Below are 16,354 nucleotides of genomic sequence, written 5' to 3'. Positions count from 1 at the left end.
CAGCCGTGAGCATCACAGGGCAGTTCAGGGCCTCCGGGCCTCCTCCCACATTGGGCAGCCCTGCAGCCCCCACAGCTGCAACCCGCCGGTTCTGCCCAATGTGATTCCAGGCAGCCTGGGCAAAATGCACTTTCTCCAATGTCCTGTTTGTGGGGGGAGATGGGGAAGGGTGAGAGAAAGAGAGAGACGGAGGGGTGCAGTGAAACTGTAATTACCAAGACATCTATTTTGGCAGCTCAGAAGGTGCTTCTCGCAGTGTTGTCTGCTGGGTTCAGCATCTGACATCATTGATTACAATTTGAACCCATTTCTAGTGTTCTGATCTCAAAGGAAATGTATTGGAGGAAGCAGAAATGGAACAAATTAGGCACCAAACTCATCCCAACTAATTAGAGAGACTTATAAGCATCAAACAACCACACGACTGCTGTTGAAACTATTACATCCGAAAGCCAGGCAAATTCTCAAAGTTAAATGGATATAAAACACATCAGCAACTGGCAAAGGAAGCTGTAAAAAGGGAGAGCTTTAAAAAAAATTAATTACAAGTTCACACATTTCATTTTAAAACAAAAGAAAAAAATGCTTAGTAGATGTGCACCATTTACACACAAATGCAAAGATAAGCCATTTGGAAGGAGCAGAGCACCAGGACAGGTTTTTAGGCCATCTGGCACACAGTGCTCAGCTGCCCATCGCCTGAGACCCAGTGCTACCTCTGGGCTCACAGAGACCTGCTATTATCTCAGTTTCTCTGTTACTACCATTTGTTGACATCAAGAATTGTAGGAAATGTTATTTATGTGACTAAAACAAATGCTACTTTATTGGTAGCTGCCTCCTGTTTAGTTTCTCGATTGTGCAGTGAAGAATATTGTATTTACAGCTCTTTGTGGCTTATTTTTAAGTTGCATGTCAAATCTGACAACAAAAATCAAAGTTCGATTCTCTTTGGATTCAGTTCAGTTAGTTAGGTAGTTGTTCCCAGCTCTTTTGCTGGGAGTAAATGACAACTCAGTTTTACCCTTGACCAGGAGGAAATTCATCATCTTGGGTTTACTGTGATAACGCAGATTTCAGACATGTCCATTTAGCTGCTCACACAGTTCTTGGTTTTGTGTTGTTAGATGTCACCTAGGTCCAGATGGAGGTCATAGGTGACAAATGGGAGAGTCTGTTTGTAGTGTGTTGTAGCTGGGTAGCAGGGAGGAAAGCTGCCTGCGTGTCTCGTAGGTGCTGCGCTTTGGTGAAACACTGTCAAAGGAGGAGAACCTTGCAAATTCTCCCAGAAGAAATGGGCATTTCCAGTGGGAAAAGTGTTTTAGAGGGAAAGAAGAGCCAAGACATGGGAATGGGGAGTCTCCAGCAGAAGAGACTTCTCTCCTTCCACAAGGACATACTGAGGAGGGAGGGAGGGAAGGTTTGCTTTGAAACTTTTTATTGACTACCATGCCAAACGCATCTCAATTTTTCTGTATTTTAAGAGGGCTTATTTTAGAGCCTAATGAGCTAAAACATATTCAGCTTCAGAGACTGGGAGCTTCTTGGTGTACTTTGATGTGCCTGTTTGAAAGAAAAGGTGAGTAGTTCCACATGAATACTCCAGCTGATTCAGGGTCCTGTCACAGCATATTTTTCTGCTCCCTTTTGCATTAATTGGGCAAATGGAAAATAATGAAGAGGGGACATAAAACAGGCTACCTGGATCAATGTAGTAGGCAGAGCTAATGTTATTGGCTGCTTACTTGGCAAATAAATGGCTGCGTTTTTGCAGCATGTGGTTGTCCAGAGTGCTTCAACAACAAAGGCAATGACAAAGCTTAGCAGCTGTAGGCTGCCATGACCTGGTCATTTTAGAAAAGAGCTTGTCCAGAATCTGTCTCGTCAGGAAACACTCTTTATGCCAATAGGTCAGCTGTACTGGGGTCAGAGGGTAGGCCTCAAGGTTCAGTTCAGCATTCAGTTCAGTAGGCCACAGTGACAGTTCTCTCAGATATAAAAGCTCCAAGAAATGCAGAGCAGTTATGGACATATTTAGGATTTAATTTCTTTTTTTTCCAAATGCTATACCTACTACTTCTACTAGTTATTCATTACCACAAGTTTTTCTGAAGAGAGCGGGAAGTTGTTCTGCTTTAGGAGTAACTGTCCTGGTGCCTACTCACAAATGCCACTTTAGACTGGTGCCCCTGCCGACTTGCTGTAGAACATACACTTTTCAGTTAAAGAAAGCCCAGGTGAATGAGCCCAGTCATTTTCCTAAAATGGAACTGGAGTGGGGATTCAGTCTTATATAGGAAACACTCCTAGAAAGCTCCATATGCTCTCTTAGGTTCCTTTACCAACTTATGGCCTAGTCTTGCAGAAGTTCACCATCTAGTAAAACCACAGAACGGTTGAAGTCGGAAGGGACTTCCAGAGATCATCTAGTCCAAACCCCTGCTCTAGCAGGGACACCCGGAGCACATGGCACAGGGTGGCATCCAGAGGGGCTGGAAGATCTCCAGAAAAGGAGCCTCCACAGTCTCTCTGGGCAGTCTTTTCCAGGGCTCTGTCACCCTCGCAGGAAAGAAGTTCTTCCTCACATGGAGATGGAGCTTCCTGTGTTTCAACTTGCACTCGCTACCCCTAGGGCCCGTATCACTCAGCTGTCTGATTGCTGTCCTTCTCAGCAGTAGGCTGCTTTGCATAATCTTGCTTCATTTCTATCTCACGGTGAGCAGGGCTTGAAAGAGTAGCTATATCCTATTTGAAACAAGTATGTAGAACGCTTGGATCCCTACTACCGAGCCATTCACGTACCTGAAGCTCATCTACAAGCCGCAAAGATGAAATGTTAGCTGTTGTTTTCATTAATTCTGTGTGATTAAAAGTGAACAATTCATTTTTTTATGCTTAGCTGTTCAAAAGACTATTGCCTTAGTGCATGGTAAGCCCTGCAAGATGTAAAGAAGTCAGACATGAAAGCAGGGAAAACCATTCTCTTCTTGACTACTGCCAGCACTCTGCAATAAAGTTTCATTGGTCCTTACTGTCCTCATTGGTCCTGTACATTCATCTGTACAACCGCACTAAGCAACAGCTTGTGGAGACAACCACCTCTTTAACATGTTAGTACAGCAGTGTGGTGGGAGTTTGTGTTGTAAATGTGGCGAGCGACTTCTAGTTGGTATTGCTGCTGCTGGCTGAGTTTGCTGAGACCTCGAGCACTCCTAGCGAGTTCAGCCAGGAGATCTCGGCACTGCCTTGTCCAGCACCCACAGGCTCAGACTGGGGGTGAGGATTTGGCAGATGGATCGTGTACAAGTAGTGTACGACAGCCGTGATGCTGTTGGCCTGGCTTGGCAGCTACTTTGATCAACGCCTTTGCAAGCCAAGCAGCCTCTGCAGCCTGGTACTCCGGGGAGGTGCACGGCTGCCTCCGCAGCCGCGGGAAGGTGCTCGCTGCAAGGCCGCCCACGCGGCACGTTGTGCTCTGGGGACTGCTGCTTCTCCGCTAGCATCAGATGCTCTCGTTGCTGTGAAGAACTTTGTTGCTGGGTTTATTTCCCATGGTACTCTGCATAGAAACCCTTATACCAAAATATTGTGACATAGTTGCATAATGCTATGCATTTTGTTTCTCTCTACAGAATTATTATTAGCAATATAAAACTAATACTTTTTTGAAGTGACGTTGTCTGCAGCCTTGCTGCTTGAAGAAGTGTTAGAAAACTTTTTTTTTTTTTTGGCATTTAGGTTTTTTTTTTTTAAAAAAAGTTTTTCCTAACAACCAGAAATGTACAGAATTCCTTGTGCAATGTCTCTGATTTTGCAGCATTCCTGGAGAGTTTATTATATTTATGTTTAATACCAGTGATAAGAGTAAGAATTTAAATGGTCAAATTGAAGGAGCTGCTAGTTTTTCTGCAAACAGGTTTCATTTCAGCTGAGTACCAGAAGTCTTCATATTATTTGATACAGTTCTTACTTCTCAGCTTTACTTCTCAGCCCTAAGTGCCACAGTTCAATAAATTTTGTCCATCAATCATTAGATCAATATAGATGTGAAATTGGAGTACCGGCAAGGAGCTGGACTGTAGAGGATGTAGCCATGGGAGATGGGAGAGAATGTCTGCTTTAAAGGCTGTTAGAACTTAAGTGAAAGGAAAGTCCTTTAAACCCTGACCTTTAGTTCCTGCATTTATTTTGTTCAGTTCTCTTCCAGGAGCCGCATACTAGCTTTATTTATACTTAATAAAATAAATAAATGTGTGACCATTTCTCCTACACACAGGCAGCTTCTTTTTGGTAGGAAAGGTTCTTTATGCTATTCTGAAATTAATACTGGCAGAGGTCTGTTAATAGTCTGTGTGGGTAGCACTTTTTTACAAGTATTTCAGTGCTTTACACATACTGTTGCCTGCTTTGAATCCTTTCCCAAAGGGCTGCCACTGGCAGTTGCAATCTCCAAAGCAAAAGGAAAGGGTGTGAAAGAGACGATTAGTTCTCCATCTGATGTTAGGAAGCTTAACTGGCTGGTCAGAAGTCAATATCTAGTAGAGGCTCCAGTCATGCTGGCTAATGCCTTGTCCTTCTGTGTGTGTTTGTTTGTTTCCTTCTTTTCTGAAAAATCAAATACTGAGCCTGATGAGCGAGGTGTGACCTGGGATACAGTTTGGCCGCGGCGCTCACCTTGTGCTGTCAGAGAAGGAAGCTGTGGCAGAGAGCCCTGCTGCTTGTGCTCCTCGGTGCGGTAAGGTGATGGCGAAGGCAGCAGGGCAGTTGCTTGGTTTGCTTGCTAAGATGCTATCTGAGTGTAAGGCTCGGGCTTTGGCATGACATAAAGAAAATTTTAGATTCTCGTGATGATTCTATATCACAGCAAGCATGTCTTTATTCCAGTTAGTGACTGCTTAATACTACTACAAAATAAGGAATCAATTGGGTCCATTTTTTTCCCCCACCCTTCGGGTGTGTCTGTACCTAAAGTTAGTTGCTGCAGTCTTGTGCTTTGTGCTTAAGATAAATTGGGTGCTGTTGGTTCAGTAAATGAATAGCTGGAACTGTTCATTTCTGAAACAGACACTGCCCAGAATGTGGCCACCACGAGGGGCTGATTTGTATGCACACGCAATACACGCAGACATGCAACTCTCTTGTTGCCTACCAGGGTTTTTCCCCCCAAGTCTTGCACATCCTCCCTCTCACCAAGAAAGTATCCTGTTACTGGCAAATACCAAGCCACCACTGGAACTTGGGACAGCAGGGTGCAGGACACACATTTGTGTTGTGTTTCCATCACTGATCTTTGCTTCCCAGTTGGACAAGTCTCAAGGTGGGAGTGGGTAGCCCAAGGAGGCACTGGGAGACCTTCTACTCTTTCCATCTTCTCTAGAGGTTCTGATGCAGCATTTGCAACAGTCCTGGTCTGGGCTTGTCTGAGGGGAGGAATGGAGTGGATGACATTACAGAGGAGCTGGTCTTAAGCCCTTTCCTGCTGTTGGCAGAGAGGAGTTAAGGAGTAAAAAGGCAGAGGTGTAGTGCACAAGGCTAGTACAAGAGATGACACCTCTTGTCGTGGGAGTCTGGCAGGAGCAGAAAGTCTCACAGAGACTTTTCTAAGCAGAGTTCTCTAGTCTTTTATTTGAAGAGAGGCTGTCATGCTGGTCTCAGCATAACCTAGGGGGTCTGAGCCCTCTGGCACGGCCTGCCAACTCTGGAGTGATGAGACTGACCTTATGTGCATATTTATATGGCAGTCACAGTGTGGATGGTTTTTTTGAAAGAGTTTGGTATGCTCAGCATGTATGATTCACAAGTGGAGCTTGAGTGTTGGCCTTGGATTGGCTTGGACTGTATCTCCAAATCAGATGTGGCACCATATTACAATAAATTGGGAATAAGTGAATACCTTCTTAGAACTATTACTTCTCTGTCCTCCCCAAATTACACAAGTGAATTGTTGAACTGCCTGCAGGTAGATACTACTAGTCTCACGATTCATGTATGCCTCTTTGCAACTATGCTGTGAGTGTCCTAGCACCATTGCAGTACCTTGCAGTTCTGAATTAGTTTTAGGAAAAGTTTGCACAGGTTTCTTGGAAGGCTTTGCTACTTTTGACTTCTGTGTTAAGATCAACCTTCTTGTGCAGGTGCTTTAAAAACAAAGGCAAAAAAACAACCCTTACAAGCCTTCAATGTTTTAATCCTTTTCACATGCTTTAGAAAAGCAGTTATCTAGTGCTGATATTGCACAGTATGCACAAATGGTAGCTCCCCCTTCTAAAACAGAAAATTCCACCAGGAAACCCATAAACAACATGGAAGAGTCAAGACTATTTTAGCATGAACTGTTTTGTGGCATAGGACATCTGTCATATTTTTTTTTTCTTTTGACTGCTAATGCTTTAGTCCCAGCTCCTCTGGTGCTGTAGGGAAATTGGAAGGAGCATTTGTTTTGAAACACACTTCACTATTAGAAATAGATTTTGGTGCATTTTGTACAAAACTGTGTAATTCTTACAGTAGATACTTAGCTCTATCTAGTGTGTTCTGTCCTCAAATTGCTCTCAAGAATTCTGATCCTCCTTGCTGTTACTCTAGAAGGGTACTGAAGGTTGGCCAGGGAAAACTGATACACGTGGATGTTCGAGTGACTGCAAGGTGGGTAAAGACGGCGGAGTCGTTCTGTGCCGCTGGCTGCAGCAGGTTCCACAGGGCCACACGCAGCTCCGGTTCACAGGGACGCGGCTGTTTCCTCCCCTAGCTTGGTGTGATCGCCCCAGAAAGCACGCTTCAATCACAGATCAGCACTGTCTTCTTTAATACATCGGAGCTCTTTATAGACAATTTATTGTTTCACACAACAAATGTGGTTAGAAACAGCAGGTACAATATACAAGTTGATTGCCGTCAGGGATGACAGGGTCTGTGAATCCTGAGACCTGCTGGGCCTGGAGGACGCAGTGCGGAGCACCAGGACAGCTGCCAAGCCCATGGGCAGCTCACACATGCATACAGCTGAGGCACTATATAATTGACGTTACCTTTATAATCCAAACTGAAAGCAGCAAAGGCAAGAAACTGATTCTGATTTACATGGGTTCGACTTGGGTCTGCTTGAACCATGTTTTCTATTTCAGCTGAATCAGCTTAGTTCAGTAGTTTTAACAGTTGCAAATTGTTTTCCTGAAGTTGATATTAAAAAAAAAATCAAAAACAAAACAAAGCAACCCACAGTATCAACCGTGTGCCAATAATTTCAAATAACTGTGATATAAACATTCGGCATTACTTGACAAATGAATGTCTGATTGACAGCTCTATAGTATATAGACAGATTAACAGTAATAGGATAACAAGAGAAGAAAATTAAGTATAGAACAAAGGCAAAAATTGCCCCTGGATCTTTTGCGTGGCTCAGTACCTGCAGAGGTTCTGTTAAGCACTGCTTGCATATCTCCAGTGGCTGCTGGCCTTAAGGTTCCTTGTGTGGGCAAAGGCTGCAGAGAAAGTTAAGAGCACTGAGGAAGGGGCTTGAACTGGAAGCGCAACTCAGCCTTAATGTTATTTATTTGCTACAGTGTATTAAGACACAGCTCTAGGAATTTCATATACTAAATAGCAGCAAAGTCATTCAACATTTACTTAAAAATTTACATCTTCTTTATAGATAAAAACAGTTAGTGGCAATACAAGCCTCACTCGTGGTGCCTTTAGAGGTGCCCATCTCTCTCTGCTCTTATGCTGTCTTCACATAGATGCTTTGAACACGACTGTTTAGAAGGGGAGGGCACTGAGGCTGATCAGGGAGATTCTGCAAAGGGGAGGCTGCAGAAGGCCTGCCAGGGAGTGGGGGAACGGGGCTGGCACATGTGCTACAGCAGAGGCTGACAGAGGTATGAGAAAAAAACATTTTGAATAGCACATATTCTGAATTTAGCAGGAGTCACTGCCTCAGACACAGGCAAAATATTGCTAATAAGGTAACAGCTGGAAAAAGAGCAGCAGCACCTCTCTGATCCGATGCCGTTTCTACTAGCTCACTTATCTAATTTGAAAAGAAAGATACAATTTGGCACATCTTACTTTCAGAGTTTGCCTAAACTGCACTGCATTAAAGAGTGCTGTTCCCTTCATGCCTTCATGCTAAGAACAAGATTATATATCTTGTGCTGTTCCTAGCATGAAGGGAACAGTGTGTGTGTGTGTGTGTGTGTGTATATATATATATATATATATATATATATATATACACGCACGCACACAGTTGAATGCATCTGCAACTGAGCTGTACTAGCATTTCCACTTCTGTTAGCATTCACTCAAACATCTCAGGTCAAGATTTTTAATGGAATTTGAAACCAGAGTATAGGTGATTCCAGGACTAAACCCTGGGAATAGTAGCTGAGCATGATGAACTTAGGAAACAAGCAGATTCAGCCATTGGGACATTGCTTTGTTTCTCCAGACAGCAAGCCTGAAAAGGGCTGATTAAGTGTATGGGGGCAGGCAGAAGCTGCAGATTTGTTTACTTCCCTGTGGTATACTTCAGCCACTTGCATTGTTAGTGACTTCTTTTTAAATAATTATTATTATTTTATATTTTCCCCCTACCCCGACTCTATGGAAAAGCCTATTTGGAATTTTTAACTAACTTTTTTTTTTTTTTTTTTTTTTTTTTTTTTTTAAGCAGGACCTGGGAACACAGCAGCAAAACCAGAAAGGGGAAACAACAGAACAAGAAGTGTGCAGTGTAAGACAACTAGAGAAATACTTGCAACTAAGTGATGCTTAACTGATTAGTATTTTAATCTAGGTAACCACTGAGGATAACAAAGGGAAAAGTCTGCATGCAGCCAGGCTAAAGCTAACAAACAGCCCTGCCTGTCTGCATGCCTGTGACATTATTCAAAGGAGCCTGACTCTTGCAAAGCTGGTATGGGGGCTCTGTTACAACATTTGTAGCTAGCACTCATTTTAAGACTAGTATAGGCAAGAATATATAGCTGAGCTAACCAGGAATGCTTAACTCTAAGTTTAGGTTATTCTCAGAGCTCATCACTTTCCTCATGCTGCTGCTGAACATGTTAAAACATGGCCCTAGAAATTAGTCTAGCCTCCATCTTTGGGAATTTAAAGCAGATGTTTAGCAGCTGCTGAAGGTGTGGGGGAAAGTAAGACAAAACCATTGCTGGAATTCAGCATAGACTCTGAATTTAGCCCTTCTAGCAGAGGTTTCAAGAGTTTCTCTTCTCTCATTTAAGGGAGTATTGCATTTGCTCCTTTGAAAAGTAGAGATGAGCTAAGTATTTGAGGAATTTTTTTTTTCTTAATGCAGAGTGCTGATCATGCTGGCCTTCCTTTCAAATGATGATACAATGCTTTCTTATTTTAAGAAAGGGATTGCCACTTTACTTCAAAGAGAGCCTGAGCAAACAACATTGTCAAGTGCTCTGAGAACCCAGGGGAGATCAACTTGTGGTGCCGCATCTCCATTGCAGAGGATTACTTCACTTCAGCACTTCACCTTCAGAGATGTCAACTGCTTTTGAGAACCCTGGAAGTGTTCAGAGCTTCACTAGAACGTGCCATCCCCTCACCTTGAGCACACTTGCCAAGTAAAGTTAGGGGAAGAGTCTTGAGCAACTTCAGAAAGAACTAAAGGGACTAAAGCTCAGGAACGAGTGGGTGCCACTTTTGTCCTTTGTAGTGGAGGGAAAGCTGACAGACGTTAAGTCGGGCTCTAATCTTATTCTCCATTCATACACAGTGACTACACTGTGCTACGTGCTCTTAGCTTGCAGCATCCTACTGCACGGACTAGCTTTGCACAAACCTAGCAGAAAGGCACCCCTTCTGCTTATGGTTAAATTGTTGCCTTCAACACATGCTACTATCTGAGGAAGTAAACCCTTGCATTACAGATGTAGTCCTCATCTTAAAAAATTCAGTAATTTTTCCCTAATGCTTCAGTTGCAGGCAGTGAATTTGAAATTAATAGACCTGGTCATACAAAGTTCTGCTTATTTTTCTTCCAGAGATTATAGCAGCATATGGCAAAATAGGAAAGCCTTGTAGTTAAATATATAGTTATTAATCCATCAAAAATGCTTTCTTACTAAGATGGCAGTTCTGTTTATTTCTTTGTATATAACGTGTTGCAGAATAAACTCAAAGAAACTCTGTGTAAGTGTACTCACAAAGATAAGGCAAAACAGGTTTCTGCAGTACCAAGTCAGGAAAGTTGATATCATTGGGCAAGTAGTAATCATTTGCCTCTATCCTTTTATGACCTGAGCTGACTTGAAGAAGGTGCATGCGAGAGGTATACTTGTCTGTCTGCATCCTCTGCCTTTTGCTTTTATTTCTTCCCTCCTCCTGACTGAACTGCACAGTGGAAGATGAGGTAGATGTAGGGTTTATGGGCAGGTGTATGTGAGCGATCTCAAAAGCAGTCTTAAAAACCCAGAGCCTAACACGCAGAACAAATACATCATGTCTTCATTAAGTTTCAGTTACATGAAAAAGTAGCCTGTCACTGTGGAAAAATACACAAGGAGGTTATCACTTTTACAGACCAACATCTATATGTTTCAACATGCTGAAACTACTGTGCAGGGGCTGCCACTGGGAAGAAAGTTGATATTATTTTCTGTGATGAGTACTGAGTAAAGAACAACAAACAGCAAAACTGCTTTCAGATGCCCAGCTGCACATGATGACAAGGAAGGACGGACGGAAAAGAAAGGAAGGAAGGACGGAAGGAAGGAAGGACGGAAGGAAGGACGGACGGAAGGAAGGACGGACGGAAGGACGGACGGAAGAATAAAGGCTACAGAAGGACAGAGGGGAAAAAACCCAAACATATCCTTGTAAGTGGTGTAATATCTTTCTAAAATTACTTATTCAAGACTTTTTTTTCCATACAGGCCAGACACAGACACATGGTCTTACCAGTGGTCTGTGCTTAAAGTTTGTTGAAGAGATCTTCAGGCTGCATCTTGGAGAGAGAGAGCTGATATTTAAGAGATTTTTTTTCCCCAGTAAAATTAAGTTAATGTTTGCTTTCCTGCTTTCCTTGAAAAGTAGCTGGTGCATGAGATGCTATTTTAAAGCCCCCTCTTGCACAAGTGCACCACACAAAACCTACACTAAGAATAGTCATCATTTTAGCCTTCTATACACTTTTTCCAGAGTGGTTCTTTCACAACAGGGGCGTAGAGACACGCTGTCTGCTAAGCAGAAGTTTAAGAACTAGCTCAGCCAGAACTGTATTCTTAAACAGCAACTCTTGCCACTTCGGGTTGAACCCACCTTACTTACTTTCTGTTACATCATTTTTGTTTTGTAAGCAGAATCAAAATCATGTATTTGAGACACAAAAGAAATATCTGCTACCCCTGGGGAATAAAGGTTAATTTCAAGTATATTTTCTTAAATGGTTTTTGTCTTTTAGTAGAAAATTGCCAAGGCACACACAAAACTGTATGTGCCCTCCATCTGCAATCTGTCACATTAAGGAAGTATCTCAGGCAGATCCTCTCTTTGCTCTTATGCTTTTTGACAATTTCAGTATCCACACTAGGACAAGAGCTAGGACAAGAGAATGTAAATTCATGTTTGTCAGCACTTAACTGCATATCCATCAGCATGAGCACTGATGTTGTCCATTATTCCATTGATGCATTTCTTAGAATCCATTTAAAAAAAAAATTATGACACCAGTTTTCTTCCTTAGGGAGTTTCTGTACTGGGATGATCATTTATACATAAATTGTAGCACAGTCACGGAAGGAACTGTAATTATTTGTATCAGGAACTCGACGCCAGAATGGGAACAAAGTTAAATATAAACAGGCCAAGGGATTACAATTTATTAAAAAAAAAAAAGTTTTGAACCTGTTTAACACCTTCCACAGAGCAGATAAAAGCAGCCACTATTACTTCTGGAGCGTTACAGTTGCCCAGGATTCCTTCCTTCCTTCCGGGCACTGCCTGTGCGCTGCCGCCAAGTCGCTGATGCTCTCAAATACCTCATTTCACAGATACAATCCTTCTCATTCAACACACTAACCCGCTCTGAAAAAAGTACAATTTAGAAAAGGCTCTGCGATGCCAACCCTGATGGGCACTTCCTATTTTTCCTGGAAATCTTGGAGCACACCTAATTATACATCTGCAATTTGACAAAAAGGCAGAGCTCTTTTATACGACTTACCTTTGCTGGAACAGAGCCAGGTGGGTCAAGAATCACACGGTCTAATAATGACTGACAGTACCATATTCATTTGAGGGAGAAAAAGGGGGTACATGTCCCATGAATCAGACTCGATTTCAATTCCAAACTGAGTTTTTAGAATTGATTTAGAGAATTGCCTTCATTTTCTTGCCCCATTTTAATAATGCTATTGTTTTTTAATTCTCTTAATTATCCACTACAAGTATGACCCCTTATGATTTGGAATAGAGCTACTGTAGGCGGAGAAATTGTTTAAAAGCATGGAAGAATACTTAGGACATTTTAAAACTTACTTTCATGCCAGTGATAAGATCCCCAGTGTGCATCTTTAAGAGCAAGAACAGCTTGTTCATTTGATTACTGTATCTGACCTCAAAATTAAGTTTAACAGTATTCAGACTACAACAGACTTAGCTAGATTTGCCTAGACAATAGATCAGTAAACTGAAACACAGCAGATATATTATTTTCCCCTTCCAAAGTCACAGAGAATACTTTCCCATTTCACCAGTTGTAAATTCAGCTTGAAGTTACTGGCCTAATGTAGGTATTTTCCCCATTTGTATTTCTTATATGAAGCTGCAGCAGAAATGGTGCAAAATAGCAAAACCTTTTGGAATAGGCAGAAAGGAATTCAAACTTTAATCTGATTGGTTTAATTTCTTTTTTTTTAGCAGGAGGAAAAAGAATAAAGTTACAAGATTCTTTTAATATTTTTCACAATGTTAAACTAAAACTGAGCTCTACGCTACATGTGTAAGTAAATCTAGAACACAAAAGGGTTAAATAAGATTTTCCTTTAAAGATACAAGAACTTAAGCTTTCTTTACGTTTAACAAACTTCACAGAACAGATACTGCAAAGGAACAACCCCCTCCCCAACTTTTTTTTTGTTTAAAGTGAACATTGTCCATAATTCACATGAACTTTAAGTAGTGTTCTCTCAAGAGCCGCCTTGAAACCATCTGTGCACTTGTAACCAGATTAAAGGGAATATGAAGGAGGAACAAAATAGCATCTTCAGTATTAGTGCGGAAAAGTCCTGTGTATCAATCAGAATGCCCATCAAATGCTATGATAGGATTTTTGAGGAAAAAAAAAGTGCATATCACAGCAGCAGTTGAAATCCATATTTTTAAAAATGTTTCATAGCATATGTAAATAATATCCTTGGGCAGCTCCTCTCAACAGGACCATTTCCTGAAAATGCAGGACGTTGCAGAAGACTTTGCTGCTGACTTCATAGTCTTGAATAATAATAATAATAATAATAAAAATAAAAAAAAACAGCTTGCCTTTTACATAGCTTGCATTTTATAATGATGGGACATCTCTGATTTTCTTCATGGTTAATTTATGCTAATACAGTCTGATGCTGAGTGTGTGTGTGTGTGTATATATATGTGTGTGTGTGTATATAGATAAATATTTTTAAATTAGTTGTCTCCTTGTTAAATGCTTCTAGCTGGCTACCAAAGTAACAATATAGTTTGGACTATAAGGAATTATTTACCTGTAACAAATAGAATGGAGGATGACTCATACAAGCTTACCCCCCGACAGCAGGGTTTCCTCAAATGACACCATACTGCATTCCTCTGATGTTTTACATCTGCCCAATATCTGAAGATGAGGATAAATCTTTCCCTAACTCTGATTTCCTACTAGTTTACCTGATTTTAGATACCTTGCTAATGGACTGAGAAGCTAAATTCACTCAGGACTGTGCTGGGCCGTTTCAGTATACACCGTCTGGACTTGCATAACCCTGTGTGCAGCAGGAGACATGCTTAATTATTAATTTTTGCTTGTTTGTTTATAAACTGATGAGATCAGTGCAATTCAGTTCAGCTCAGCTCAGTGTAACATACCGTAATACAGAACCATAGGTCTAAACAGATCCAAAACATTCTACTCCATGTAATGCTTTTCACATTCACTTGCTGTACTTGCTTTGCAATGGGTGCGGGCAGAGATTTTCGTGCGAGCGCTCAGCTGCATAGAAACAGGGCTGGCAGAGCCCCTTGGATTATCTCATTGACACTCTGGAAGTGAGGAATACAAACTCAATCTGGTGAAGGGTGTTTTCACGGTTGTTCCCCAATACTGTTACTGAATTCCGTTTGCTACAAAAAGTCCTTTTTTTCCCCCCCAATATATAAGTCTAGCTACAGAAAGTCAGTCTGTAGAATCCAGCCATGGCTACTGTGCTGTGAATTAGCCTTATTTGATCAATTATCAGATACCTGCACTTAGCAAAAGGCAAACAAGAGCCAATCAGGTTTTGGCCGGTGGGAATGGCTGCACTGGTCAGTGGATGCAATGTACGTGCAATCTGTTCACACAACTCTTAGAAACTCTACGGATGCCATGTAAAAAGTACGCACCACTAACTGCTCTGGGATGAAGTTGGCGTTCAGCGAGATCACAATTTAACTGAGAAAAAAAAAACCCAGATAGGTTCTTCATAGCAAGATAGATATAAAAATTTTTCATAAGAATCTCTGTCCCCCTTTCTTTTTGGCTTCCTGGGAAGAACCAGAAAGATGTTCCTACCCCAACAGAATCCCTGATGCTGGTGACATTGCCAAACCTCAAAAGCCACACGCGATGAAGGCACGAGTGACCAGTCAGGTCTTCTGGGCTTAAGCAGCCGCGGTCGCTGCTCTTAGTAGTGTTTCACCTCCTCAGGATTAACTAGAGGTGAAGAGGTGAAAGGCTGCACATTGAACAGTTGGTCTGAAAGCCATGTGCATAGCAAACTTTGACACCAGCTTCTATATAACTATTTGTTTTAACTCTGCAGCTGGAATGTTTCCAGCATAAGGCTTTTAGAGTGACTCCAGCGATAACAGAAGCCTTTGGATTTGTCTCGTTTTGTTTAAATCCACTAGCCATGCTCAAAAATAGTATTTCTTCATGTTTTAATTTCATACAGTGGCTAGCAGGCACCTTAGTAACCAGCCAGAAATCAATTTCAACCACCCTCAATCCCTAAACTACAGTACCAGGACGGTTGGCTAAGGAAAGGAAACTGATTGGCTGTAGTCTGAAACTTGCCTAGTACAAGGTGTCTGGCTGACTTTGTCCTAAATAAGGCTAACATTAGTGAACTAAGAGAACAGCATTTGGTTGCAGAGTCTCGCACTCAGGAACATCCTTCGCCAATGCGCTGGCAAGATCTCCCTACTTTCCGATCCAGTTTCACCATTTTCATAATGGCTTCCTCGCGCCCACGTCCCATGTGGTCAAATGTGCAGTCGTGCTGTTCAGGCAGGCGGTGTAACATACAGAACACGTAACCTGCCAGGGAGAGGAGAAAAGAGACAAGGTCAGCGCTCGGGTGACGCGGCAGGCTCCTACCTGGCTCCGAGGTGGAGAATCGTCCGCTCCTCAGGAATTACTGCCAGCTTTCAGCTTTCACTTGTTTTCTCTGTGTGGCATCAATAAACACTTTGCTGCATTTTCTTGAATACTTGGCAGCATAATATCAAAACTCAAGTCATACTAGGACTTTGTGGCCATCCTCTCATCTTCCAAGGGATGGTAACATCAAAGCTAATTTTTTTATTTTTTAAAAAAACCACTAGTCACCTCTACTGAACCCCCTCCAACTTTATGTGCAGTCACCTGTTGCTGCCGAAGCTCCTGTTTCATACCTCAGCCTTGGCTCCTGAACAGGCATTTGAGTCAGAACTATTAAATTTAAGTGCTTTGCTTTCTCCTTCCTGCCAGCATCCCAGGCTGGCTGTGACTGAGGGAGCGCAAAGAGCTCCCTGCTTCGCTGCTATTCCACTGTCCAGGAGCTTGTTCTTAGCTTGGACCCTCTGAGCACCAGGGATGAACAGGCCTTTGATGCAAGGACCCAGCACCTTGCTTCGTCCTGAAGAGACACTGGTCATTCATCATCTCAGAACAGCTAGTTCTGTTAACTCAGTTACCTTCAGGGAACAAGTGACTCAAACACAGGGCAATGCTTTTTCTACAAGTCCAGGGAGCTTCTTCAGTAGCCACCTCTTTTCACCATTAAAAGAAAAAATTGCTTTTTGACATATTTGACTCTAACATTTCATTACTGTAAAGAAATTGCCTCAAATTTCCTGTCTCAAAAATGAGTGTTATACAGTGCTA

The 16,354-nt window shown here is 42.1% G+C and overlaps 1 protein-coding gene across 3 annotated transcripts in view; it reads right to left on the bottom strand.

Moving 5' to 3' along the window:
• Window positions 1–12,834: 12,834 nt before the first annotated feature.
• ZFAND3 (zinc finger AN1-type containing 3) overlaps window positions 12,835–16,354 on the bottom strand; it is a 118,968-nt gene continuing 115,448 nt past the window's right edge. For all 3 annotated transcript variants that reach the window (XM_088524264.1, XM_088524265.1, XM_088524266.1), the window contains one exon: window positions 12,835–15,526. In XM_088524264.1, coding sequence (XP_088380390.1) covers window positions 15,372–15,526 — 155 coding nt within the window. In that variant the 3' untranslated portion in view covers window positions 12,835–15,371. The remainder of the gene's footprint in view (window positions 15,527–16,354) is intronic.

The sequence above is a fragment of the Tinamus guttatus genome, unplaced genomic scaffold (genome assembly GCF_059628265.1).
Source record: "Tinamus guttatus ecotype Peru unplaced genomic scaffold, ASM5962826v1 Tinamus_guttatus_pri_ptg000208l, whole genome shotgun sequence".
NCBI lineage: Eukaryota > Metazoa > Chordata > Aves > Tinamiformes > Tinamidae > Tinamus > Tinamus guttatus.
The sequence above is the reverse complement of the archived record's forward strand: the minus strand, read 5'-3'. Positions and strand labels throughout refer to the sequence as shown.